Source organism: Acomys minous (assembly GCF_964271855.1).
Source record: "Acomys minous genome assembly, chromosome: 7".
NCBI classification, from domain to species: Eukaryota; Metazoa; Chordata; class Mammalia; order Rodentia; family Muridae; genus Acomys; species Acomys minous.
In genome coordinates this window covers 17,522,150-17,548,800 of record NC_140488.1, presented here as the reverse complement: position 1 = coordinate 17,548,800, position 26,651 = coordinate 17,522,150, and the positions used below count along the sequence as shown (strand labels likewise).

Sequence of the window (26,651 nt, the reverse complement as noted above, 5' to 3'; positions counted from 1 at the left end):
ATTGCCAAATATTGACTCTTTTACATAGTTATTATTAATCATGATTATCATTAACTTTTAAGCAGGTTTATAATGGAAAATCAAGTGGGGCAAAAAGAAATACAAGTGCAATTTGAAGAGAAAACCAACACGGGAAAATTTACTGTTATAGCCAAGGTTATGCTGAAAGAGATGAGATTAAGGAGAGGCCTGATGCACTAAAGAATACAGGCAGGTGGCCTTCAAGGCAACACCCTACCCATTTAGGCTTCCAACTTGTGAGGAAAAAAAGGCCTTAGGAAATTTTTGCTCCTCAAAAACAGCAACAAAGGAAAACTACAGCCAATGTGACTCAGTGGGCCAAGTTGTATCACAAGCAAGCAGCTACACTTAGCAGTATTGTCCATTTGATTCTGGCTCTAGAATCATAGATGATACAGAAGTAAAGCAATTGGCAACTCTTCCTCCATAGTTAAGAGAGTCCTTGAAGCCAGGAAATGTATGGCCTGGCCATTCCTACATGAAGGCCCTGATAAGTAATTGTGTGAAATGAAACCTAGATTATATTGCAGACTCCCCAGATTCTGGACATGCTAGAGATATGGGATATCTGCCAGGGAGATCTGTACATGGGAAATGGAATCAGCCTGAGAGTCAGACATATCTTGCAGGCAGCCATGTAGGGGGAAGGCCAAAGCCATATAACCAGTAATGGACATGCAGCTATGGGATTTGGAGATTTCCCCGATGGGTTTTGGTTTGGTTTTGACTGAGCATTTCCTCACTATGCCTCATCACTCCCTTTTGGAATATATATTCTATGGCATTGTATATTAGAAATATATAATATATAATTACCTTTTAAAAAAATTTTGCAAGACATTACCATTATGACATTGCCTTGAATCTCAGAAGAAACTTTGCACTTTTAGACACTGTTGAGACTGAAAGACTATGGGGACTTTTGATATTATACTAAATGCAATTCACATTATGGTATGCCCATGAGCCCATAGGGTCCAGGGGGTGGAATGCAAATGGCCTTTATAGGGTCATATGTTTGAATACTTGGTCTCCTAGTGACAAAGTATTTGAGAAGGATAAGGAAGTGTGGCCTTTTTGGAGGATGTATGTGACTAGGGATGAGGTTTGAGGTTTCAAAAGACTCATGCTACTCCCAATGTGTCTCAGCTTCCTGTTTGTAAAGTGAGATATGAGCACTCAGCTGCTTGTCCAGTGACCTGTCACCACACCTACACACCACCATCATAGATAGACTCTAACCCTCTGGAACTGTAAGCCCAATTAAACTCTTCCTTTTATAAGTTGCCTTTAGCATGGTGTCTTACCATGGCAATAGGAAGCCTAACAAAAACAATATTGAGTGTTCCCCATTTTATTTTATCAAGTATGTTTATTAGTCTATTTCTTTACATGCATATTAGTTGCAGAAATTATTTCTCATATTAAAAGCCTACTTTTGATTTTGGCTCTGTTGATCTAAAGGAGATCAGTTACAATAAAATTGTACAAGAAAATTGTACAAGAAAATTGTGCTATATTACAGAAAAAAGTTCCTATAACACTGTCACTATATTGATAGAGCAATGGATTTCAGGAAGCTTGCAATGCATTCAAAATTTTAGTTTACCAAAGAGAGTAAAATCTTTTTTTTTTTTTTGTCTTAAGCAACAAGATAGACGAAAGGCTGACAAGTGCCCGGAGTCTGAGGTGCCTGCTGATGAATAACCTTTTGTGGGCTTGTTGTTCTCCCACTTTTCTTTTCCGTCTTGGTCACTTAAAACCAAGGGTATTGCAGGATTTCTACCATGTCTGTCAAGGTTTTTTACATATCTGACATTGGATGAAATTCAGCTAACAAGACACAGCAAGAGTAAATACAGATTATTTTATCTGAAGTTTGAAGAATAGACTTTGATCATCAGTAATGACCTCTTTATAAAGCTAGGAGGCAGATTGATAAACAAAATTTTCCATTTCTGAAAGCCTAAAGTTTTTCTACATTGATTGATTGATTGACTGATTGATTGACTGTTTGATGCAGGGATTCAAATAAGTAATAACAGTATTAATGATCCTTTATAACCTGAAACAAAATCTAGTGATAGGAATAAAATCCCAAATTAGTTGAACAGTACTGCCACACACATTTGATCCCAGTGGGAGGCATAGGCAGGCAGATTTCTTTGCATTCAAGGCCAGCCTGGTCTATAGGGGAAATTTCAATGCAGCCAGGGCTGGACAGAGAAACCCTGTCTTGAAAAACAAAACAAAACAAAATCATAACTCTAGGCTATATCATTTTAAAATTCTATTTTAATATAAAGTACTTGTTTAAAAAGTCCATTTGGTAACACATTATTCATTAAACTGTAACCTATACTGTTTATCACTATACCTAAAAAAGTTACAGATTTCACTCTTCCCATTCTTGTTAGAATAAACACTAGTAAGAATTTTATGTGTAGGAAAAGGCCAAGTTATGCTTGAGAAACAAATGGCATTGGTAGTATATATCTAATATGAATGAATAGAATAAGGATGGCCTCCATCTCTCTACACACAGACCAATGATAAAGAAATGAAACATAATTATCCTGATTGGGCAATATATTACAAATCTCTAAAATAGCACACTGTACATCAGAAATATGACTGTTAATCAAAAATACTAAAATGTGCTTAAAAGGATGGAAATATTTATTATCCTGATTTTATCATTATATAATGTATGCAAATATTGAATTATCACACTGTACTCATAAATTTGTACAATTTATAACTCAATAAAAAATAAAAATTGAAACAGATGGCAATTCACTAACTGAACAGACTAACAATGAATACTGAAGAGTACTTCTCAAAGCAGTCATTGTGCTCTGGAATTGGTCTAAGAGAGATATGTCATAAATTTCCTTCAGGACTAATGGGAGATAGATAGGGTTATGTAGTCAAGTAACAGCTTTGTTTCCCACAACTGCAAAGCCCGACTCCCTATTTAATGGTACATAATATTCTACTGGCAAATTGTATGCAAAGCTTTTAGGCATATTGTTGATTTTATATTGACCATGCTAGTTTTAAATGATTAATTAAGAACTATAATGTTTACCAGAAAATGATTTGTCCTTCCCACTGATATAGTTCCATCCAAACCAAAATCTGTATCAAAAGAGCATACCTTTTCTTTCATATCAGATGAAAACAAGAATTGTAGAAACATGCACACAAAGACTCACCGAGGTGTACAAGTATCCCTCGCTGTTCATTGCCAAATACAGCTTGGTTTGAACTCCTTGAATAGCCACCACTCGAAGACCCACAGGGATGAGGTTAAACAGAGCTGAAATTTCAAAGAATGTGAACATGTCACAATTCCAAACTCATGGCCTTCCAATGTATTCAACAAAAGTGTCTGACTTCCTAAAAGCAGCGTACACTAAGTGATTCTAGACATACGTACACACATCCAAATATAGCCTTGCTCTACTTTCTAGTGTGTTGGACTACGGATTATGTTAACTTCTCTGGTTCTAAAACAACATATTCATAAACATTTCAGGGAGGATAGAAGACGTTGGTCAAAACATCCTGATGTTTAGGGCCTTGGAGTTGTGGGATGTTTACATTTTGTGGGTGGGGCAAAGTATCAGGAACCACACTGCATATTAAAATAGCATCATCCTTCTCAAACTAAACTCTTAACCTGCTCCCCTAGACAGTTGCTGAAATGTTCATAGGCACTGTTAGATGGAACTTCCAGATGATGAGAAATTCCTGCACTCTTACAAGACACATTACTCCAACATTTTCATTTAAACTATCTGTATTATTTCCAATGCAATAACTCTAAATAAATCTGGGCCTTGCAGAAAACATTATTGTGTATTCCTATATTCCCAGAGTAGTATTTCATAAAGAAGTGGCATTTTTCAGGATGATAGAGTTGGCACTTAGTCTCAAAGATAATAGGTACAGGAATAAAAATAAGGTATGGAGGAAAAGTGTCATTTGTTATTCTAATGTTTTCTGCAAAATCATTGCAAGCAGGCTAATGAGGTCTTCATCGCTCCATCTGAAGGTCTTACTGCAGGAAACTTATACCCAAGCACTCCTCACAACCACACACCACTCACTGGAGACAACCAGTGGGTGTCCTCCCACTACCAGCTGTCTCTGCCCTCCCACACCATGAACAAAAATAAAACAGTACATTTTTTAAAGCGTAGTGTTTGCCACACACATCTTTTGAAAATAGCCCGTGCACCTTCCTCTCAGGAGTCATAGACCAATGTTGATGATTTCTTCCCGGTTTTGTAAGTTTGTTGGGGATGATAAACTGGTCTGTTACTTTCATGAAGAAGAATTTAAAGATGTAACTCCTATGTATAAGAAGATTTTTTTCTAGAAATACTTATCTTCGAGCATATAGATTCTGTTACAGTAGGTGGGGTAATATGTGTAAAAATATTAATAAGGAACAAAGAAAACATTCCTTGCAAAGCCTATAATGTGTCTTTCCCTTAAAATCTGGGTGCTATCAAAGAGGATCTAGGACATATTGTACAGTTCACAACACAAGTGTTCCTACCACATGCCACTGATGGCACTTGACTTGATACTAACCATATAAAAAGCTGTACCCTTCTGTTACATGAAGGAGACTAATTGCACATACTGCTAGCCAGGATCATGTGCTATATTTGACAATGCAATGTACAGAAAATAAGCCTAATATCTTTGAACATGTCATATTTATATGTAAGCCATATTTCGTTCTGTTGATACCTTGCTCACAGTACATACTCAAAATACATTTTTAGACTGATAGCAAACTACATAGTAGAAATGTGAATATATATTTTGGGGATATAATAGATGACAATCACACTATATAAAATCCCATAGTACAAACATCTGAGACGGACCATGAACTAAACAAAGTTCCATGTGGGTTTGTTCAAAGTCAATATCACTATATACTGTTCTACAATTATAATGCCAACATGTACCAGAAACCTGATTGTGTTATAGTAATAGATAATGGAGAAAGATGTTAAATGAAATTCAAAATTATGTCTAGAATCTTATTTTACAAAACAATATTCTGACCCTCCTTAGTTGTACAAACATTGCTTTTAACGTCAAAGGTGAGTATGGAGGGAGATAGAAAATACTGATAATGATTTGATTTTGTGTTGATTTTCACTGCTCTCAGATGGGATTTTAATGAGAAATGACATGCCTAAACTTCAAACAATAGACAGTTAAAGGAGAAAGAGAAGCAAAAATATCAATTCATGTATTACTTACTCCTGGATAGTGGTATTGAGTTTGTAGGAAGTCATTCTCTTTTAACTCTCTATCCTAAATATTAACTAAGCTAGATAGACAGACAAAGACACATGGAGAAATACACACAGAGACACTCACACATTTACATGTACACACACACACACACACACACACAAACTGAAGAGAGTAGAAAAATGTGAAATACTTGACCAGACAGAGCAGACCAACCTTTTCTTTAGATAGATATTCAAGATAAGTTACAAATTACTGTGTTGGCTTTGGATTTCTCCAAAGGGGCAGTCTTCACAGATGAAAATACAAAATGTTATAGCAGAAGTGAGCTTGGACAGAATCATTTCCTACGCGCGGTGGTCTTGCTCCCCTTCCTATTCTTGAGACAGGATCTTGCCTTCTCTTGCAGGACCGACTCTTGCTATGCTACTCAGGCTGACCAGAACCTGTTAGCAAGTCTCTTGTCTTAGCTTCCTTAGTGTCAGGACTGCAGACAGACCTGCACTGCTACTCACAGCTTTGCTTTGCCTTCTCTAAGTTTGTAATACTTCTTTACAGACTTAAGAAGTAGCTAGTTTAATTTCAGGCTTATTTTAGTCAGAGGCTAAACTGTCTCACTTTCTTCGGAGTGAAAAAATGATACATGTAACCTAAGGTAATGCTAATTTCAGGACAGAAGGATTTTAAAAGTCCAGAAACACACTAGAGTTTTGTTATGAATAATCTCAATAGTAACCTACAACTTCATCTATAGTGCACCTTTGGGTCATGGGCACTGAGTCTCTTATGGCCTGATACTTTTTGCCAGGAAACTGTACTCACAGTTAATAGAACTAGACTATAGAAACAAAAAAAGATATTTTGATCAGGATGAAAAATTGTTCAATATGAAGAATAACCGATTTCACTTTTGTTTCTAAAACATATTCATTAAGTACCTAAAATTATTTCTTCTTTTTCATCTAGATTTTAAGTGATTTTTGTTGTTGTTGTTGTTATTGTTTGGCTTTTTCTTGTTTGTTTGTTTTCTGAGATAGGATTTCTCTGTGTAGCCCTAGCTGTCCTGAAACTCACTCTGTAGACCAGGCTGGCCTTGAACTCACAGAGTTCTTTCTCTGCCTCACAAGTGCTGGGATTAAAGGCCTGACCACTCACTTACTTACTTACCACTTGCCCCTGCCTCCTGAGTCCTGTAAATAAAGGTGTGCATGACCAACCCTGACCACTTGTTTATTTGCTCATTCATTCATTCATTCATTCATTTGTTCATTCACTCATTCATCAATACATTGACTCATTTTGTGGATTTAAGAGATTTTTAATCAATAACCTTTATGTTGTTTCTTATTTGTTCTCTATTGGGACTATATAAAAACAAACACTTCTAACGTAAAGGGATTACTTTCTCGGTGCTATGCTATGCTCCCTAGTTCATTCAAAGTTTGCTGAACTCTACACTGAAGTCATGCTTCCACATTGCTTGAGTTAAGGGTAAATTCTCTATGAAATTAATGATAAAGCTATTATTTTAATGTACATTGAAGAATCGTGGCATAATGAACTGGTGAAACCATTGCAAGTTTGAAGAAAAAAGGAAATTTATCTTTTTAAAAATCCATTCATTGTACCCAAGGCTGTTATAATAAAATTGCCTCTATGGAAAGTGTATTATCTTTGCCTTTTAGGGAAAAATACTTAAGTTAAATGTCTCACTTGTTCATGATGAAATTTCATTGGACTGACATTTGCCATTATAATAAATCTAAAAAAGGTAACCTTAACTGCATAGTACATAAAGCATCTTGTTTACCATATCAAACTTAAAATAAAATCAATTAAACTGAACTAAAATGCAAAAAGTATGATGAAAAGAAAAATATAAACATTGGGAATCCATGTTGTGGAAATACTATTAAAATAAGTCATAATTGAAAAATAAAAACTGTATTATTGTTCCATTAATTCAAATAATTACTTAAAGTTAATATAGAAAATGCTTAGCTTTTGGGGGAAAGATAGATTTGAATGTCTACACTTGCAATTTGGTAGATCCATTTAATCATTAAGCATCTATGTTTTATGATGGCTTATGTGGCACATTATCAAAGGGAAAGTGAAGTTAGCTCCCTAGGCTTCTAGTGGCTCTTCATCCCAGGGCAGACAAGCCCCAATGGCTGGCTTTTTCTTTTGTGATACTTTCTATTTGCATGCTGCATATTATGACAATACTTACCTTTGATTGACTTACCACTATATGTTTTAATCAGACTACATATGGATTCTTGTTATCTGGCTAAGTTCTTAAAAGGTCTCCAAATGTCATTAGCATACAGAAATGACATGTCAGACAGGATTATAAGGCAAACAAAGAAGAAGCTATGCTTATTTAGGAATGAAGGAATATAACTTACTCCCTTACACAATATAGAAATCAACAATAAGAAATAGAGCTGTGTGTGTGTGTGTGTGTGATGTGTATGTTCTAAAATGAATATGTACAGTGTGATTTTATGAGTTTGGCATATCATTCTTACTAAGACAACACATTGACTCATCTATTTAAAACAAAATAAAACTTTTTTTTTCTTTTTGAGGAAAAATACATATGAACTCTGGAACCAAATATTTTTTTCTCTATTTGAACTTGGACATTTAAATGATATGGAGGCAAACTTGACTGGTAGCTCATCACAAACTTCCCTTTAACAATGCTTATTTTCTTGAGACAGTACAGAATCGAGCGTATGATACATCCCTTAATTCCTTCCCTGAGCATCAGTTTGTATACATAATTTGGCAGAACATTTTATTATGGATCACTATGTATTCATGTGTTACTTGATTCCAGCAAAGTGCTCTGCTTTGTTTGGGTAGTTGTTTTAAACAGAGTAGCATGCATGAAAGAGTAACTAGGATTTGTTATAAAACTTTAATATCACTGCAACACAGCATTTGGCCAAAGGCTTGAAGAGCCATTTAATACACAGAGCCTTCCTTCTAGGAACCAAGAGATGTTTCTTCAAGGGTAATTGAAGGTAACTTTCCTCTTGAGGTCATATTTCAACCCTCAGCCCAGGAAGCATTCTTAAAAGGTGTGAAATTCTTTAATCCTTAATATACTGGGGCTTTACTGCCTACAGTTATGCAGTTCCAAAAGAAGAAACTACAGAGAACTCCTTAGCAGCCAGACCTACTTTCTGTGGCTGTTTTCTCAGCCAACAATGGGAATATTTCTAGGAACTAACAAATCTGAGGGAAATGGATCCAAATCTGGGGAAACAGAAAAAGGAATTATGCGAAGCAAGAATTTTAGCCCTCAGAAACACTGAGTAAGTCTGCAGATATCTGTAAATTGCAAGAAAACAGCAACTATTCTTGATAAAAAGGGAGCGCTGTATGTGTTTTTGTTTTAATTACTCCAAATAAGTAATTGTAGAGAAAGGTTATGTAAAGAACCATGTTCGTGTCACTGAACTTCAGTAATTAGGAATAAAACTCCATTTTGATGCAATTCCCTTTTCATTCACCTTTATGGTCTCCAGGTTACTTTGAAAGAACTCCCTTTGCAGACCCATGTAAGGAACTCAATGTTCAAATACCAATTAGTCTCAGAGTTGGCATATGGTATAATGTGGCAGGGGCAAAAGCTTGTAGCAATCAGTTATCACGGTAGGAAACCACTCCTGCTTCTTGGGATGAGGCTCATTTTTAAGAGTGGAGATAGCATGCTATTTCGGGATCGCTGTGTGGGTGAGAAATTTTTCTGGGGGAAAAAGTAATAAAATCCAAAGGACAGCCATAAATCTATCTAGATTACCATGGAGATGACATTTGGATCATCCTTGAGATGGTGTCAACATTATTTGCTCTACTTTTTATTTCAGTTGTTTCGGTGTTCAACTTCCTGTAAGCGAGCCTGTGTAAACAGGGTTATGTCATATATCATATTTTGCTTTCACTTAAGGATTTGGAAAAGTTTCTTTGAATTAAAAACAAATAAATAGATCCCCAAGTCAACAACATGCTGGCACATACTATATCTTTAGCAGTCACTTACTATAAGTACTGTCTTCGTCTTTGGTGCCATCAATGGTTCCATCTGCCTGCAGCTGCAAGTGGTAGCCTTGTCGGCTGTATAGTTTGGTAACTATACCCTTAAGCTGAGGCTCTGCAAAGAGAACAATGGTTTGGGTCAGTTGATAAATTGGAGAGATGTAGTGGAAATCAAACTACATTTTGAAAGAGTCCTCTGGAAGAAGTAAACAAACAAACAAATGAGAACTTTCAGAATAAGCCTTAGAATATCTGAAGAATCATTTGATTTCCATTGCAAGGCACGGGTGATGCACTAAAGCTTCTGACTGAGCCCACTATGTCTGATAGCTGCTAATCTGGCTTAGTGGCACTCCACTTCATTAAACATTCAGAATCGGTTGGCAAATGGCATAGTCTGCCTTCTTAATAATGCGTTACTTTTCATGAGAAGAAAAATAAATACAAAAATAATTTACAGTAGCTTGCCAATAGGTGCCAAGACCCACCAGCAGAAATTTCCTTAAGAATTAGCATGATTTGTATAAATAATTCCCACCACTTTAAGAAGGTTATGTATCTATCTAACGTGGCATCTCATCAAAGTCCTGTATCTAGAAAACAGAGGCTTCCATACAAGACAATGAGAAGGGGGTAGGAAAAAATAGGCATCTCAATCCCTATCCGATTATTTTTTTTCTTAGAGAAAATGGATGTGAAAAATGAACAGTTTCTGTTAATGAGGAGGAAGGAAAATTGTACTTATTTTCAAATTTAATATCAAAACATCATTTCTCAAAACACAGGTTCTTGATGAAAATGATCTTCAATTACGAATCGCCGTAGATTAATCAAGCATTTAATTTATTTGCTTTTATTGAATTCAGACACCTGCGCTGAAATAATATTTATTGGTGTCACATAATCACACGTCGTAACCGCTTTTTGAAACAAGCCTAATTCACAGCTAATGCATTACAAACTTTGTACAAACTGAAGACGTATGCTCTCTTTTCCAGTCCAGGGTGTGTAGAATACAGAGAGAAAGAACTGATCAATGAGTAAGTCTGGTTTGCTGTAACACTTGTCAAGTAAACGGTAAGAAAACAGTGCGAAGGATTCATTTAATTAAGAATGGTAAATAAGCTGCATGCTCCCCCGAAGGTCTACTTTGACGCAACCTGACACCTAAGGCTTTCTGTCATGGGAATGTCATGTCACTCTTAAGCACTGAAATGGTTCAAAAGGACCCATAACCTGAAGATGAGTCAAGTCTCTTCTTTTGCCTTGCATATAATGCCAAGTAATCAGTTTTAGTAGTCTGACCAGATCACTAAGATCTTTGATGCTAGGTTCTAGAATTATTAGCCACGGTCTCCCCCCCCCCCCCCGGCAAACGCCTCAAAGCTGCCCCACAAGTCATGTCTGTCCCGAAAAGAAATGGAATACCTATACAGTGGAAAGCCCATATCCCTAGGGAGTGGAACCCGGATGGGAAGGGTCTGGCAGGCAGAAATGAAAGCAAGAGAGGGATTCCCAGGGTTTTCCTGGAGGGGTGGGCAATGGTGTCAGCTCTACTGCTCTCTTGGAATTTCCATAACCACACAACAGCCTGTCTGGGTTACGCCTTCCCTGAGCCCAGGGGCATGCACACTCATACATGCAAGTGACATGTCTGAAGCTGAGGGCACACCTCCAGGACAAGCTATTGCTCCTGGGCTCTGTGCCTGTCCCAGGGCAGTTGCAATGCAGCAAGCCTGTTAACTGTTACGGAGGCAAAGAGAAAAAGCAATCGCCTTCCCACGCACGCACACCGGCTAGGGGGCCTCATCTGCACAAGCTGGGCTCCAAACTCACCTATGTTCCCATGCCACCCCCAACCCCCTTCACAGTCTTAAAGTAAGGAAGGGGAAAAGATAAAGGCTAAAGCCCCTTTCCGACCTGGTCTCCTTCTGCGCCTCTTCTTGGAGCCAAAGAGTTTGACCCGGGAAAAGACATTTAACTTGTTTTTGTCGCAGCTGGTCTTGCCTTTACTAGGGCTGCTGACACACTTGCAGGCATTGGATTTCTCGCGCTCGCGGGCTTGTCTCTTTTGCCGGATGAGCGAGCTAGCGATAGCCGCCGCCATGGCCACGACGCCCACCACCACCACTTCTTTGGGGGGCCCTTTCTGCCTTTGGCTCCTCTTGCTCCTCCGCTTGCTGCTCTGCCACTGGCTCACGCCTTTGCTGCCTGGGTCTCCTTAGCCTGCGCTTGCCTGGCCGGGGCTTCTGGGCACCCGGCTTCAGTCGAGGAGGGGGCTCAGCATGCCGTCCGAGCTCCTCTGACGGTGGTCCGGCTGCTGTGCGGGTTCTGGCTGCCTTGGTCCGAACCGACGCCACAGCCCCGGGCCGGAATCGCAGGCGAGACTGGCAGGGAGGCAGAGAGCTGCGCTTGTGACTGCGTGCGCTTGGCCCCTGAGCCCCGAGGACACTGTGCAAGTCCAAGCGGCTCAGGTCGGAGTTTCGCGGCACCCCCCACTCTGTGCCGCGTGGAGGGGGCCGGAGGAGGGAAGCAGGCGGAGGGAGAGCGCGCGCGGGCGGGAGAGAGGCCGCGGGCGCGGGCGGCGGGCGCGAGGAGGGAGGAGGCAGCGCACGGGGGAGCGCGCCCTCGCCCTGGCCCCTCCGGCGCTTCCACTAGTCCTTGCAACTTCCCGGCCTGACGGTTGGCAAAAGTTGGCCGGTGCCAGCTTTCCCGCAGGGATCAAACAGGTAATGGCCTGGCATCGTCGCAGTAGCTGCTGCTCTGGGCGCGGCACAGTCGCAGCACAGGAATTCAGACGCTGCAGGCACCCTCCAGAAGAGCGCGACAGCCTGCCGGCGGCCCCCTCCCTGCCTCGGCGGCCCCTCCCTCCCGGAACCCAGCTACTGGCTCCCGCCTGCCTGCCGCCCCCAACCGCCCCACCCCCCGTGCAGAGTCCCTGCTCCTGCTAACACCTGTAGGGGATCAAGATGCTACCCCATCGCCCAGAGCCCTCCTTCATTTTCCCTACAAGAAGCTCTGAGAGAAACAGTGATGGAGGAGGCACTGGGATGAGATAGTTGCCTTGCAGAAGCTGAGGTTTGCTTGGCTTTGAGGCTGGGAGGAGAGGGGCAAGGGTGTGCCTTGAGAGCAGCACTCAGAGTTAGCCAGGGCTGGAGCCTCAGGAAGTTTGGCCAGACTCGTGCACCTGGCTCAGTAATAGCCCACATGCCACCAGAGACCTGCGGAGGTATTTTGCACAGCGACACTTGTAGCTCCTCCAGTAGAGGAGACCAGGGCACACCGAGGGGCTCAGCCCCCATCACAGCGGCAGCAGCAGGCACTGCAGAGCTGCTCCCTCACACCACGCTGCCACCCAGTGGTTTTTGCTGACTTTTCATTTAGTGCCAGTGTGTGCTGGCCAAACCCTGGCTTTCCTCGTCGCCGCCCCCTCATCTGGCCATTTGAGAAGCGGGGTGGCATGTACCACAGACAGTATTGTTAAAAACAAAAACAAAAACGTATAGCCCAGATCTGGTTTCACCTCTGTACCGTGTCCCATTTCCTGTTTCCTTTTTTTTTTACCTGCTCCTCAAGACCATGAAAGTTCATCTATTCCCCCCCCCCCACACACACACACACATTCTGGAATTACCTTGGCCTTTTGTTGGCTTATTTGTACTCACAAGTTTTCTTCAACCCTTGTTAATACAGGAAAGATACCAACAGCCCAGACGTTTAAACGCTGTTTTTACTGTTTTCTTTGATCTCTGAGCCTAAATAGAAAGCTCCTCATAGGAGGATGCTTTACACTTTCTGCACTGGACTCCCTCCTGCTACCAAAAATTAACTTTTCAGAATTAACTTCAATGCAAATCCAATGCAAATCCCAGGGCTCCAGGAAAGCAAAGAACAACCCAACTAATCCCTGGGAGTGAAGGCCCCTGTTTTGCTCCCACTATGCCTAGAATGCCTCCACAGTCTGTACTCCTCTTGTTCACTATAATTCCATTTCCTGGCTCAAACCTCGTCATATAGTCTACACTAGTAAAAATTCATTGAAAATAACTGATGAATGAGTGGTTCATATTGATTGCAAGAGGAAGAAGATGTGTCTCAGCTCAGAAAGAGCAAGAAGTTAAATTTCAGGATCTACAAAGGAAGTAGTCTCACCAAAAGCTAGATCCTAAGGACCAGTCATCTGGGCCAGCTATTTGGGATTTCAGATGGGCTTCCCTCTGGTACCTTATTCAAGGGCCCCGGGTTTTCAACTCATATCTCTCTTGGGATCCTGATCCAGTATATGAAAAGGCTGAACAAGGACAAGGTTTTTATTTAGGAAAGGGATGGACCTTTGAAAGAATTCCGGAATGTTATAAGGAATTGAGAAGGACTTTCCTACATTTTCTTTCATTTCTCCAGAATTGCTACCATTTACTCAAAGTCACCGAAATATTTTTCAGAATGCTTGTAGATTTATTGGCCTGTCTGTCCTGCAGATTGCCAGTACAGAGACCCATGGAAGACTTCAGCATATATAACCAAAAGGGAAAGTTATTATTACAAAGTACAAATATACAGACATCATCTGCTCCCCTTCTAAACTTTATCTACCACCAAGTTTGTTTGTTGGGGGTTTTGAATTTTTGTTTGTTTGCTTGCTTGTATTGAGAATTGAACTATATGACATGAATACATGGGTCCACTAGGCAAAAGCTGACAACTTGAGTCCACAGGTATTTGCAAATACTTTTCCTATTCTAATCGTTTTCTTCTCAGTTATTTCTAAAAATTTTATTTTTACCTATTGCATAAAATATAAAACTTAAATTTATGACTGAATTGTCACATGCATATATTGTGTAATGTTTAAATCAGGTTAAAAACATCCAATCCAATATTTATCATGAAAATATGCAAAATTGTTTCCTCTAAGTTTTTGAAATTCACAGTAATATTGTGTACAGTCATCCTACTGTGCACACCGGAACTTCTTCCTGCTGTTGCTTACACATTGATCAACCTTTTTCACCATCAATCTTGCTAACTGCTGATCTCCCAACAAGGGGAGAATAGAATAAATAAGACATATTACTTGTTAGCTCCCCAAAGTTGCTTCTACTTCTTTATATCCTTCACCTCATCATTTCATTTCCATAGGAAAATATATGCTGTGATATTGATGAGACTGGAACAGGATGTCTCTGTCTTTCTGTATTCTCTCTGCCTAAAGATCACATCTGTTCTCTCTCCTCCCCTAAGATGCCTGTTGACTGGGCCATTAGTTCAATCCAGGACATAAAGACAGACATCCTTGGGAATGGAGATATGCCTCAGTGGGTAATAGCATTTGCTGTTATCGCATAGGACTCATGTTTGGTTTAAGGCACTCATGCCAGGCTGTTTGTGAAGGTCCAACACAGTCTTCTGGTCTCTGGCCTCCTCAACATATGGCAGACACAAAGACACACACACACACACACACACACACACACACACACACACAGAGAGAGAGAGAGAGAGAGAGAGAGAGAGAGAGAGAGAGAGAGAGAGAGAGAGAGATGTATATACAAATATGTCCCTCTAAGTCACATTATCCAATTAGCTTAACTATAAATACAGTAGGCATTTTTTAATGCTTTCCTAACACCCATTTCTATTCCCCAAGTACTTAGTAACTCAAAGAAGAGCATAAATATAAGTTTCAAATCCTCAAAGAGGAATCATACCAAAGCCCTATCTATATCAGGAGGGCAAAATAAAAGACATAATTGCAGCCCACCCTAGAAAAGCCTATTTGTCGGGTTTTTTTTTAACCTCCCCACTGCCATCTCAGACCAGTAGAATGACATTTGAGTGAGAAGAAGAATAAGAATTCTCTTTGGATACTTGCCTCCAAAATACCTTTTCTCCTGGCTTGTTTTATCAGTAGCAATTCTGATATGGGGTTTTGGATTCCCTCCAGATTCATAGTTTGAACTCTTCTAGGCTGTGTGGATCTATTTTCTTCACAGGCCTCCCATCCACCTTTGAACCCACCAACCTTATTCCTTGATCATGTTTAGAAAAAATATATATTCTTAGCACTTTTCTCCATTTCCATTCCTAAAGAATTCTATCCTGCCACCCTGCTAGTCAGGAGACATGTTTTGTTTTGTTTTGTTTTGTTTTTATCCTATATGCTAACTGGCCATGTGACTTTGGTGGGTATGCATTCTTCCCATTGTAAAGAGTATCAGTCGATATCAGTCACTTTCAAGTTGTATTCTTCAGCTCCTTAAAAGTACATGAACACAAAGTAAGTTCCCTTGACAATGTTTTAAACATAGCACTTCTACTTTCATCTTTTCTGTACACGGTGGCTCATTGTGTGATTTCTTTTAAAAATAAACATAAAGTTTCAACTACTAAAAACAGAATGTTTGAAAATGCCTGGGTGAGCTGCTCCTTAAAAGGCTTTTTAGGACTGGGAGTCTTAGCTTCATTTTGTGGACACCCCTGCTCCTCCAACTGCCTTATCGTCTAGTACTTGCTGCATTTCTGTTCCCTTCCTACCTTACCAAAATATAAAGTATCTCATGAATCCCAAAGAATAATTCCTAAGCCCTTTAGCTCCCCTTCTTTGTGAGTTCACTTCAGAACCAGGTTTGTAGCAATGTTTTCGAAGATTTATGTGAGTTATCGGAGCTTAGAATGCCAATCTTTCTTTGCCAGTCTTTTTGGCAGCCCTCAGATGAGCTGTGAGAAGCTGAAGGGACCTGCTCTCCAGAGGCTTCTCCGGGAACAAGACAGAAATCCAAACAGATGTGACTGTGATGAGCAAAAACGAGAGAGTTGAGACAGCCTAATCAGGAACAGTTTCAGAACCTTTTGAGCAGGAAGGAATTGGCTGTCTTTCTGCCACTCTGAAAATGAGAGATTTTGAACAGCCTTCCCCTGTAAAGATAAACACGATCACAGCCACTTGCCAGTTCCTTCTCATGCCCTCCTCTCCCCCTGCTGCCATTCCCCCCTAACAGTTCGTGAGAACCTCTCCACATCCAGTTACAGGGCAAGAACTGATTATGAGCTGATTATGAGAGGGAAGGGGTTCAGATTCAAGTGTATCAGGGTCGAGCAACACTGGGACCTCCTCATTCTCTGACTAAGGTTTGGGGGTAGTTAAAAGACAGTCCAGCACATAGCACATTGTATTGTCTCTCTAGTTGTGTCTAACACCCCCCCCCAAAAAAAAGACCCACCTGGATAGAAATACAAATGAGGAACTTAGAAAAAAAAGCCATTAGAACAGGTTCTTACCACTTAACTCCAAGCAGGAAGAAAAATGCAATTTAAGGAGACTTTGTCATTGTCATGCTGAAAATCCAGACACAAAAAAGAGTGACAATTTTATTCTGTAACATGACCTGACACATTTATTAGCTACCAAAGAGTCACTCCTAGTCTGATCACTTGGAGGAGTTCTACTTCAGGAACAAAAGGCTCCAGAACTAATTTTTACAGGAATCGATTGGCTGTCTTGATTTGCCTTCAGAATAAAAAGCCATGGGACCCTCTGCACTGCACTAGGAAGGTAGCTTGCTTTTCATTACATCCATTCTCTGAGATAATTTTGTTAATACTTAAGCCACAGAATTTGCTCTAGCCACCTCTGATTTATATTTAAAACCAATTGAGACAGCACTGATTAATTCTGATCCTTTAAGAAGAAAAATCCTATAACACGCATAAAACTTTCATTGTTCAGTCATAATTTATGAACATTAAGACCATAAAAAGCCTGATGGTGTTAATCATTGCTATGAATCCAGCACTTTACCATTTAATTAGCCATGTCAGCTGCAAAGCTGAGAGTTCAAGGCCTTTAGTTACTTACTCGTCCACTTAATCAAGAGAATCTGAAGGGAAAAAGCAGATTTCTGAGGTGAAGGTTCCTTCTTAATCATCAGAAGAGACCTAACGCAATGAACTTAAGTGTCAGTATGTGTGGATTTACATTCTGTAGAAGGTCAGCACTCTTTTCTGTAAGGGTTGTCAAATAGTGTGATTGACAACTGATTTTCCGTCTATGGAAGCTTTCATGATATAGTAGAAATTTTTTCCATTCAGGTGGTTGTGTGAGTTATTTTCTCTCAAGACGCTATTCATTACAAAAACTACACTTTATACCTTTGACCTGTAACTAAGACTTAAGTGGTCTGAGAAGGGGAAAGGGCTAGCAGTGTTGTGTGAGGGCAATCACACTCTTTTTTTTTTTTTTTTTTTTTTTAGTTTTGGTCTTGTCCAACCTGTGGAAAGCACTTTGCAAATACAACGAATTCATACTTAACCCAAGGTTGTTTCAGTACTGTCAAAACATCCAGAGTCAACAACATCAGATTCTTTAAAGTGAGTTTGATTCAGTATTCCATTCAACAATCTTCGAAGATCATAAAGGAACAGTTACTTTTGCCTGAACTGATTTGTCACTAGCAAAATAAAGGCAACTTTTCCCCCAATGAAACTTTGCTATTTTATGGAATTAGGAATGAATAATATATGGCAAAATGTTCACAACACTGGATTCATTTCTGGCCCAATGAGCTCGGCTAGTCAAATGAAAAGTTGTAGTAAAATGGGAGGATTCAAAGAAAAAGAAGACAATCTACTTTTCCTGGATCTAAGCTATTTCAATAAATTACCAAATTTATTAAATGTGCATTAATATTTAGCATATGGGACAAAGCTCAAAAGCAACATTAAATACATTGTTTAATTTCCTACTTGCCAATGGCACTGTAGCCACTAATTTTCTATCCAGAATTTTCATGTTTTATGGGGAGGAGCAGAGGAAATGGGCAGATTATTCAGTGCTTTCTCAGTACTTTCTAACAGCAGGCCAGTTATTCTGGCAGAGCTTGTTGAATTCACTAGAATTGAAGGAAAAGAGGAAAGACAGATCCATGGCCCAGTGAAAACTGTGTAGAGGTCCAATGAAAACTGTGTAGAGGCCCAATGTGGGTAATAATTCTCCACTCTGCTTTAAAATTTTACCCAGGTTCTCAAATACGCTAGAGCTCAATAGACACCATGGATTAAATCGATAAGCCGTGTTCTTTGAAGAAAGCAACCTATAGAGTAGAAATCATCATGATTGCAATTTTGCTGGTAAAGAAAGTGAAGTCTAGCAAAACTAAGTGTTGCATCAATGTTTTTTTGGCAAGTACCCAAGTGGCAGTGCCAGTATTTAAACTAGGAATTCTCAGCCAATAAGATATATATGTACAAGGCTTTCCTCCTTGGCATTGGGTATGGAATTTGGGTTGCTGAAGTAGTAGCTGGATATGGCTTTATCTTGGCTTCAGTAAAAGGAAAAGCTAGACTGTATCATGTTCTCAGTTGAGTTGGGTTTCTTCCTTCGTTTGATAAAAGTGAATCATACAATGAATAAAAATGAAAACAACACAGGCAGACTGTAACCATAGTTCATAATGCTTTTTACAATAACTTCTTAGAGTGGTATTTAAATAAAACATTAGTAACTTTCTCATGGAAATTCAGTTACTATAAGCCACTGCTTAATGTCATTTTTGGAATCCCCAGCCCAGGAAAGAGTTTGACACTAGGACAGAGTCTGTCTCTGGTAATCTAGGGCTTTTGAGTGCTATGAGACCCAGAGGAAATATCCCAGTCTTTATCTCCATCACAACTTAGCAGAGACAAGGAGTTAAAGTACTCCCAACTCTCTCAGTTCTTTTCATACAGGGAAAACTTGCTTTCCACAGTGTAAGCTTTTTTGTGCCATCTGCTTTCAGCTACAGGAAGCTTGAGTTCAGCCAAAAGAGAGAAAAATATTACACACAGACTATTTACTTCCATGGTTGGAAGCCTATCACTATCCTTTTGCAATCAGGGGTTTCTCCAGTATCCATTTTCACTAATTTGTTCTCCCTTTTCTCTTCTGACAAACAGCAAAAAGTACAATCAACCGACTGAATGTATTTAGTTAGTTATCTTGCAATTTTAAAACCAGCTTTCCTAACCAAGGCTTGAATGCTCACCTTGGATTTCATTTTAGAGAGGAGAGTAGAATCATAAGAAGTTAAAAACTTTTTATCTGAATCAGTTGTTCATTCCTTCGTTTATTTATTCATTCAGCATTTACTTAGAATTCCTTGCCAAGTATCTGACAGATGTTAAGGTACTAATCTCTATAACTTGCTGAGTTATAGACTAGTAACTGGAGTTACTAGTCTACATACTTTATTTGCTCATACAATGTGTAAAACGCTCTTAAGGCTTTACTCCATTTTCTAGATGAAGAAATTAAAGCAAAGAGAGGGTAACTAGTTTGGTCAATTTGAAAGTAATAACACCAGGATTAGAATTCATGCATTCTGACTTCAGCTCTCTTATGCTCTTCACTGCCTCTTTTAAGACTGTCCCTGGCACCAAGTGAAGGTCAAATAGAGGATCAAAAGTAATAAAATGTAATCATAAGAAGCATAAGCATTAGAACAACAGACCCCCCACCACCACCCAAAATGGCACAGTGAACACTGGGTAAGTGGGCAGGAAATATGTTCAGCTTCAAAAAACACAGCTCAGGACAGATGATGTTTAGAGAATGAGAAAGCTAAGAAATTGAGGAAGTTTCCTTCTGGATTTAAATTGACTGGGTTCTGTTTTCCAGGTCATGAGCCTTATTCTCAACTGAAAGACCATAGGACACTTTGTGTTTTTATGTTCTCATGCTTGAAGCACCTGGCAGAAACCTGAGCTTATTTTGTAACCTTCTCTTGTAATGTACTTCTATGAAATGTTGATTATGATCATGATCAGGAAACATCCTAAGGATTGTGAGAAATTGATTTTTATGTGGACATTGTCATGTACATTTGTGAGGTTTCTCTTCTCTTGCTTGTAAATCCATTGTGTTTCCAACGGATCTCAGTGAAGCTCGTACTGTCAACAGTGATGCTCAAGTAGATGCTTGTTATTGATTTGTGACTGTCATCAGCACAGGATTTAGTAGCAGTAATCCCTTCAGAAAAATGCCAATCAAAAGTAATATTATGTTCCCACATATACTATGGTGACTAAACCTTTCTTAAGAGCAGCAGTTGCACATGGAGACCAGAGATTTGCACAGGAGCATCAGTAATTATTTTTTATAGCAATGTTAAATTTTTAATCTAACAGTTAAACTAAAACTGTTGTAAAGTAACTGTCCAAACTAGTTAATCCTGGTGATGTCTGTAGGTAGAATTAATATTCTTATTGAAGAAAGACAACTAGGATTTGATTGGTAGTTAAAAGTACTAAGGTACTGGATAGATGTGGTTCATCAGTTAAGAGGACTGACTGCTCTACCAGAGTACCTGGGTTTGACTCCTGGCACCCACATAGCAGCTCACTGCAACCCTAGTCCAAGGAGACCCAGCACTATTTTCTGGCCTCTTTGGAACAAGTCATGCACATGATACAGAGACATACATGTAAACAAACACCTGTACACATAAAAATAAAACTTTAAAAATAAAATATTAAAAACATTAAAATCTCACATTAATGTCATTCTTCTTTTCCCCTAATATGTAGTATCTACTGTTATTGCCATAATACTCGTATCATTTAATGCCCTATTTCATTGCATAATAAAATATAATGTGTGCATTCATGTATTACACATGCACACATTTCATGTAAGTATAAGGTAAGACCACCACACCAACACCTTAGTTCAGATGCCCACTGCCTTTGAAGGTCTTTAAGAACCTTACTTTTTTTTTAAAGCCTTACTTTGTATTCACCGCTCAGTCTAATTTTATTTTGTGTCTTGAACAATTCCTGTAAAAGTTCCTAGAGAGTGACAACTAGGATTTTGTTGATATTTGAACATATTGACAATATGTCTAATTTTTTTCCTATGTGTCATTTTTCTTCAGTTTTATAAACTTATACATGAACTATTGCTTCCCTGTTGACATTTAGCCTCACCCTATTACTTCTGTAACTTCTATTTTATGTTTATTGAACTTCCTTCTGTCCTTAATGATTTCTCACTTCCCTTTCTTCATCCCATCTCTTCATCTTTCTTTGAAGAACTGGATGCATCTCTTAGTTCCCTTAGGCGAATTGACTCTATCGGTTATTTTTTATTTCAGTGGAATGCACACACACACACACACACACACACACACACACACACACACACACACACATATATATACTATATTGTATACTATACAATAAAATTGTATATTACCTAAAACTATATGTTAATATTTTACAATTACCAATTGGTCTCTTCTAATACATTTTTTGATAATGTAATAATAATACCTTGTTTATGTCTTGTAGGGAGGGGTCTAGTTCTTCCTTTATCACAATGAACACTTTTTTTTTCTGCTTTTTAAGACAAGGCTTCTCTGTGTAGCCCTGGATGTCATGGACTGGCTTTTTAGACCAGGCTGGCCTCAAACTTAGAGACCTGCTTGCCTCCTGAGTGCTGGGATTAAAGGCGTGCACCACCACTCCTGACTCACAGTGAACACTTTTAACACCAGTTTTCCTTATACAGCTGTGGTAGTTTCAGTGAGAATGGCCCCATAGACTCATATATTTGAATGTTGGGTCCTCAGTTGGTGGAACTGTTAGGAGGAGTGTCTTTTTTGGAGGAGGTGTGTCAATGGGGAAGGACTTAGAGGTTTCAAGTGCTTTCTGCCTGATGCTTGTGGACCAGGTGTAAATATGCAGCTACTGATCCAGCACCATACCTGCCTGCCTGCTGCCATGCTCCCTGCCATGATGGTCATGGACTAACCCTCTGAAACTATAAGCAAGCCTGTCTCAATTAAATGCTTCCTTTTATAAGTTGCTTTAGTTATGGTGTATCTTCACAGCAATCGAAGAGTTACTGAAACACTATCTCCTGCATGAGCTTCCAAAGTGGTGAGATTACACAGGTATGGAACAATCACACCAAGTTACTTATGTTCAAGTATCTTTTGTGTTGCTCTATTTCCTAGACGTGCTTTTATTTTTTTCTTGCTACATAAATATGGGCATGGACTTTGCTTCAGCAGAAAGGTCTTTATTTACAAACTCTCATGTGAATACTGGATAGCCATTGATCTCTGTAGCTTTATGTTTTCATCTGCAAGTGATTTGTGAATTTCACTGGTTCAGGGTACAAATTTTAGATTAATTTCTCAGCATGATACTTAAATTCAGATGTGGAGTTTAATTCTTTATACCCAACCTATATTTTGTGTTTCTGGACCTTGGATCTTGAATTTTCATTAACTAGGTAGCTCTTCTTGTCTCCTTGTTTTATGGAGAAAACTCAGTGTTCCACATTAAGGTGATGTCTCCAGCTGAAATAAGTATAGATTTCCTCTATTTGTCTGAATGTCTGTCTGCCCATGCATCCATCAATTTCTGCTACTCTTGACATGTTCATTAGTTTCAAATTCCTTATTTCTGTCACCTGCAGCTTTTATTTTGGCTTTTGAATTCTTGTGTATATTATCAAAGGCTAATGGTAATATTTGATCTCATGTTTCTGTGATGTTGAGATACCAGTAAGCAAAAGTTGAACTTCCTGGCCAGAACTTCCAACTCATTCTATACTTCTATACTGCTTTTGTAGCATTAAGGATGTTGTGACTATGTTTATATGTAACTTTTATGTAGTTAAATATTATAACTGTGCTGGAGGCATTGCTCAGTGGTTATGAGTACTTGACAATCTTGACGAAAGCCTGCATTCATTTTCAGTACCCGTGTTCAGCAGCCCACAACCACTTCATATTCACTGTGATAAGATGCCCTCTTCCAGCTTCCTTGGACACCAGGCTTACATGTGGTACAATTGCATACATTCAAGTAAACACTAATACCCATACAATTAAAATAAATCCGTAAATCATATGATTGGTTCTCAAAAAATCCTAAATTATCGTACTTTTGTTATTAACAATTACTTTTCTTAAAATATAAAGATATCACTTGAATTGCTACCCAAAACTAAATGTTCAGCCCTGAAAACGTATACATACAAGTAACATTATGTGGACTTAGCAAGGTGAGTAGTATATATGTTAGTACACACACACACACACACTATATATATATATATATATATATATATATATGTTTTTTTAAGTGAGGCTCTGAAACAGAAACAGAACAAGGAAGCATATATCTGGAGGGTTTGCAGGTAGGAAAGAGAAGAGGGAAATAATATAATTATATAATAATCTCAAAACACAAAATAATTTCTAAAAATAAAAAATCTTATACATAATATTATAAATGATATAATTAAGTATTCTTGACTATGAGCTCTTTTACTGATTTCTCTGATGTTGTATCACATCATTTTCCTTATGCCTATATGTGATGGCTATCTCTTTTACAGAGTCCTTTTGTCTCTAATTAATAATCTAAGTCCTTTATGATTGTGTCCTATAATTTCTAATTTTCACCCTCACTCTTTATTTGTAGAAATTGGATCTCTTGATTTCGTGTGTCTCTTCATTAACCATCTCCCATGTGTCAGGCTTACTTATAGATATTTAGGAGTGATATATTCAGAAGTGGTCCTGTTTATATGGAAATTGCAGTTTAATCATTTTATATGATAACGTAATACATAGCTATAAATTATAACCATTGTTATAAAATAGAAGGACAAAAATTGTACTCAGGAACAATACGGAAAATGACAGTGATTGGGATGTCAAAAACAAGCCTCAAAAAGGAAAGATCATTTTTTTCTGAGTTAAATTTTGATAAAGATACAACCATATGAATAATTCTGGGAATAACTAAAATTATATGATAACAACTCCAAAATTCTTCACTTTTTTCATTAGTTCCCATGGCTCCTCTGAGTGCCATATATGCATAGTTCTACCCAAATGTCCCAAGAGACCTCAAACTAAGCAAAGCCAAAACTGAAGTAGATTGTATTCTACTTCTTTTAGGATGCATCAGCTATCTCAACCCAGACAAAGTTAGCCTGAACATCTACGAACCCTTCCCTTTCCTCATACCTGTAATCAAGGAGTAACCAAGGACTTCAGATTTTACCTTCTTAATATCTCTTCAAACTTGCTACTGTTAAGACATCCCTGTACTTGCCTGAATTTTATCAGAACCTCCAAAGGGCCTGTGCTGTATCCTCTCTCACCAGTGACCAAAGAGTTTCAAATCTTCCCTTCAAGTCTGGACAAGTCTTCCATTTACAAGTCTTGAATGGCTCTCCATCATGAAGAGCCCTGCATTATCCACCCCTAGACTTCCTGTTATGCTTGCTTCCTCATCTTCCTTCTCTGACACATTTTCTTTCAGATATACCAAGCTACTTCCTTTCCCTAAAGTATGTCCCTCCAATCCTTGGGCACTCCACCTTCAGTATCCTTCAACATTCTATTCTGTCCCACCCAGAAAAGACCATACAATTATTCTTGGGCATTGTGTCCTCTTTGAAACCTTTCTCAATAACTTATATGCAAATTTCCAGTTTCCTCTTCTCTTTCTAAATGTCCCTATATGTACACATTAGTGACTATGATGCTAATTAAATACATTTGTCTATTTCTTTGCCATTTCTACGAAGCACTGGCATCTCTAAGGTAAGCATCTGAGCCTCCTTTTTGTGTCTCCATGTCTAGATATATAGTAGACGCTCAGTAAATATTGTCATGAGTAAATTAATAACTAATTCTTCCTTTGGAAAGTAGATAGGGGCCACTGGAATGAAGGAAGGCAACACAGGTCTTTTTAAAGAAGTGGATTTTAAAGAAATAGATTCAAATATAATACCAATAAGACCATATAAGATCTGCTTTCATTACAGGTAGATGGAAATAGTATTCATGTATTGAACTATAGAGCAAAGACTGCTAGTTTGTGAAAGGGAAGGTGAAACAAGCTCCACATCATTTCATATTTTAACTACATTTCGGTATTAAAATAATCGTTTGGACATAAACACCATTTTGAGGTTTGATAAAACCTTTACCAATCCTTTAACAACCCTGTCTTGTTTGATATGCATGGGAATTGGTGATGATGATGCCAGAGTAGATCGGAACTTGCTCCATTTTGCGCACTAGAAAACTCCCTCGCCAATTAGCCTAACATATCATCCAGTGCACTTATTTATGAATTGATGTTGGCTTTGTCTCAACTCAAAGAAGTAAACTTTCTTACAAAAAGAGAAACCACAAACGTAAACATAAAGTGGTACTGGAGTGAAAGAGTTAAAAATCAGAAAAGGCTACTGCCATGACCAGCACCTTGCCACCAGCCCATCCCACCAGGCTCACCCTCATTAGACTGCCACCAAAACCCTTTGGTGGCCAAAGTGATAATTGGCAAATATTTTGGTATTCACAAAAATAAATAATCCATAAAATAAGCCTCACCAACAATTTTACTTCATAAAGTCTGTGGCTCAGCATCCATTTGAAACATTTTCCCATCAGATGTACACAGAGAAAATTTAATGCAAGCATGAATTACTGTAATTATCCTGTTTGGACAAGGTACCTAGCCAACTAAAAGAGACAAGGTCAAAGGAGCAGCGATTACAAAGAAAATCATTCTGGCTGGGGTTATTTTTCATATGTATATATGTATATATAGAGCTGAACCAATTCACGTGTGACCACATAACATTTTACAGATATCCACTTCTTCCTACATTTTGATGAGAGATTAAACAATAATGTGCTTTATTTAGATCCTCTGCATCAACTAGAATTACAGTTACCATTTTCTTAAGGGCTACACTAAAATTGAAAATGATAATACCTATGAAGCCTCTCCAGCTCTGACATTTCAAATTTTTTTCTAACACAAACAAAATTAGAAAACGGAAAACGTAACCTTTCTAGCCCTGTAGCTTATACACAGGGTCTAAAAAGTGAAAGGCAGTGTCTGTTTAAGAATCATGACAATAATACAGCAATGATGACGATGGTGATGATGATGATGAAAGTGACAGTTATCATAAGAGCAACTGACATTTTCTAAGTATTTACACTGAAAAAGGACTGTTCCAGATAGTCACTAACTTGTTCAAGGCTTACAACAACCTCATGAAATAGGAACGATTGTTACCCCCATGCCATAGATGAAGAGAATGAGGCACAGTGAGATCAGAAACTCTAATTTTACACAATTAATAAGCAATGGATCTAGCAACACAGCCTAACCTGCTAATCACAGATATCCAAATAATATAATAGTTATTCGGTCAGATGGATGAATTGTGGATTTTATGGGTTATTTCTGACATTTTCCAACTTTTTTCTGTT

At 38.6% G+C, this 26,651-nt stretch overlaps 1 protein-coding gene across 5 annotated transcripts in view; it reads right to left on the bottom strand.

The window, feature by feature from the left end:
• Window positions 1-26,651, bottom strand: part of FGF13 (fibroblast growth factor 13) — a 511,366-nt gene that overhangs the window by 66,571 nt on the left and 418,144 nt on the right. For 4 of the 5 annotated variants that reach the window (XM_084789203.1, XM_084789202.1, XM_084789206.1 and 1 more), the window contains 2 exons: window positions 9,365-9,475; window positions 3,240-3,343 (listed from right to left, as the gene is read on the bottom strand). In XM_084789203.1, the coding sequence (XP_084645329.1) occupies window positions 3,240-3,343; window positions 9,365-9,475 (215 nt within the window). Of the gene's footprint in view, window positions 1-3,239; window positions 3,344-9,364; window positions 9,476-11,280; window positions 12,179-26,651 lie in introns of those variants that run through there. The other variant, XM_084789205.1, reaches the window with a different exon arrangement.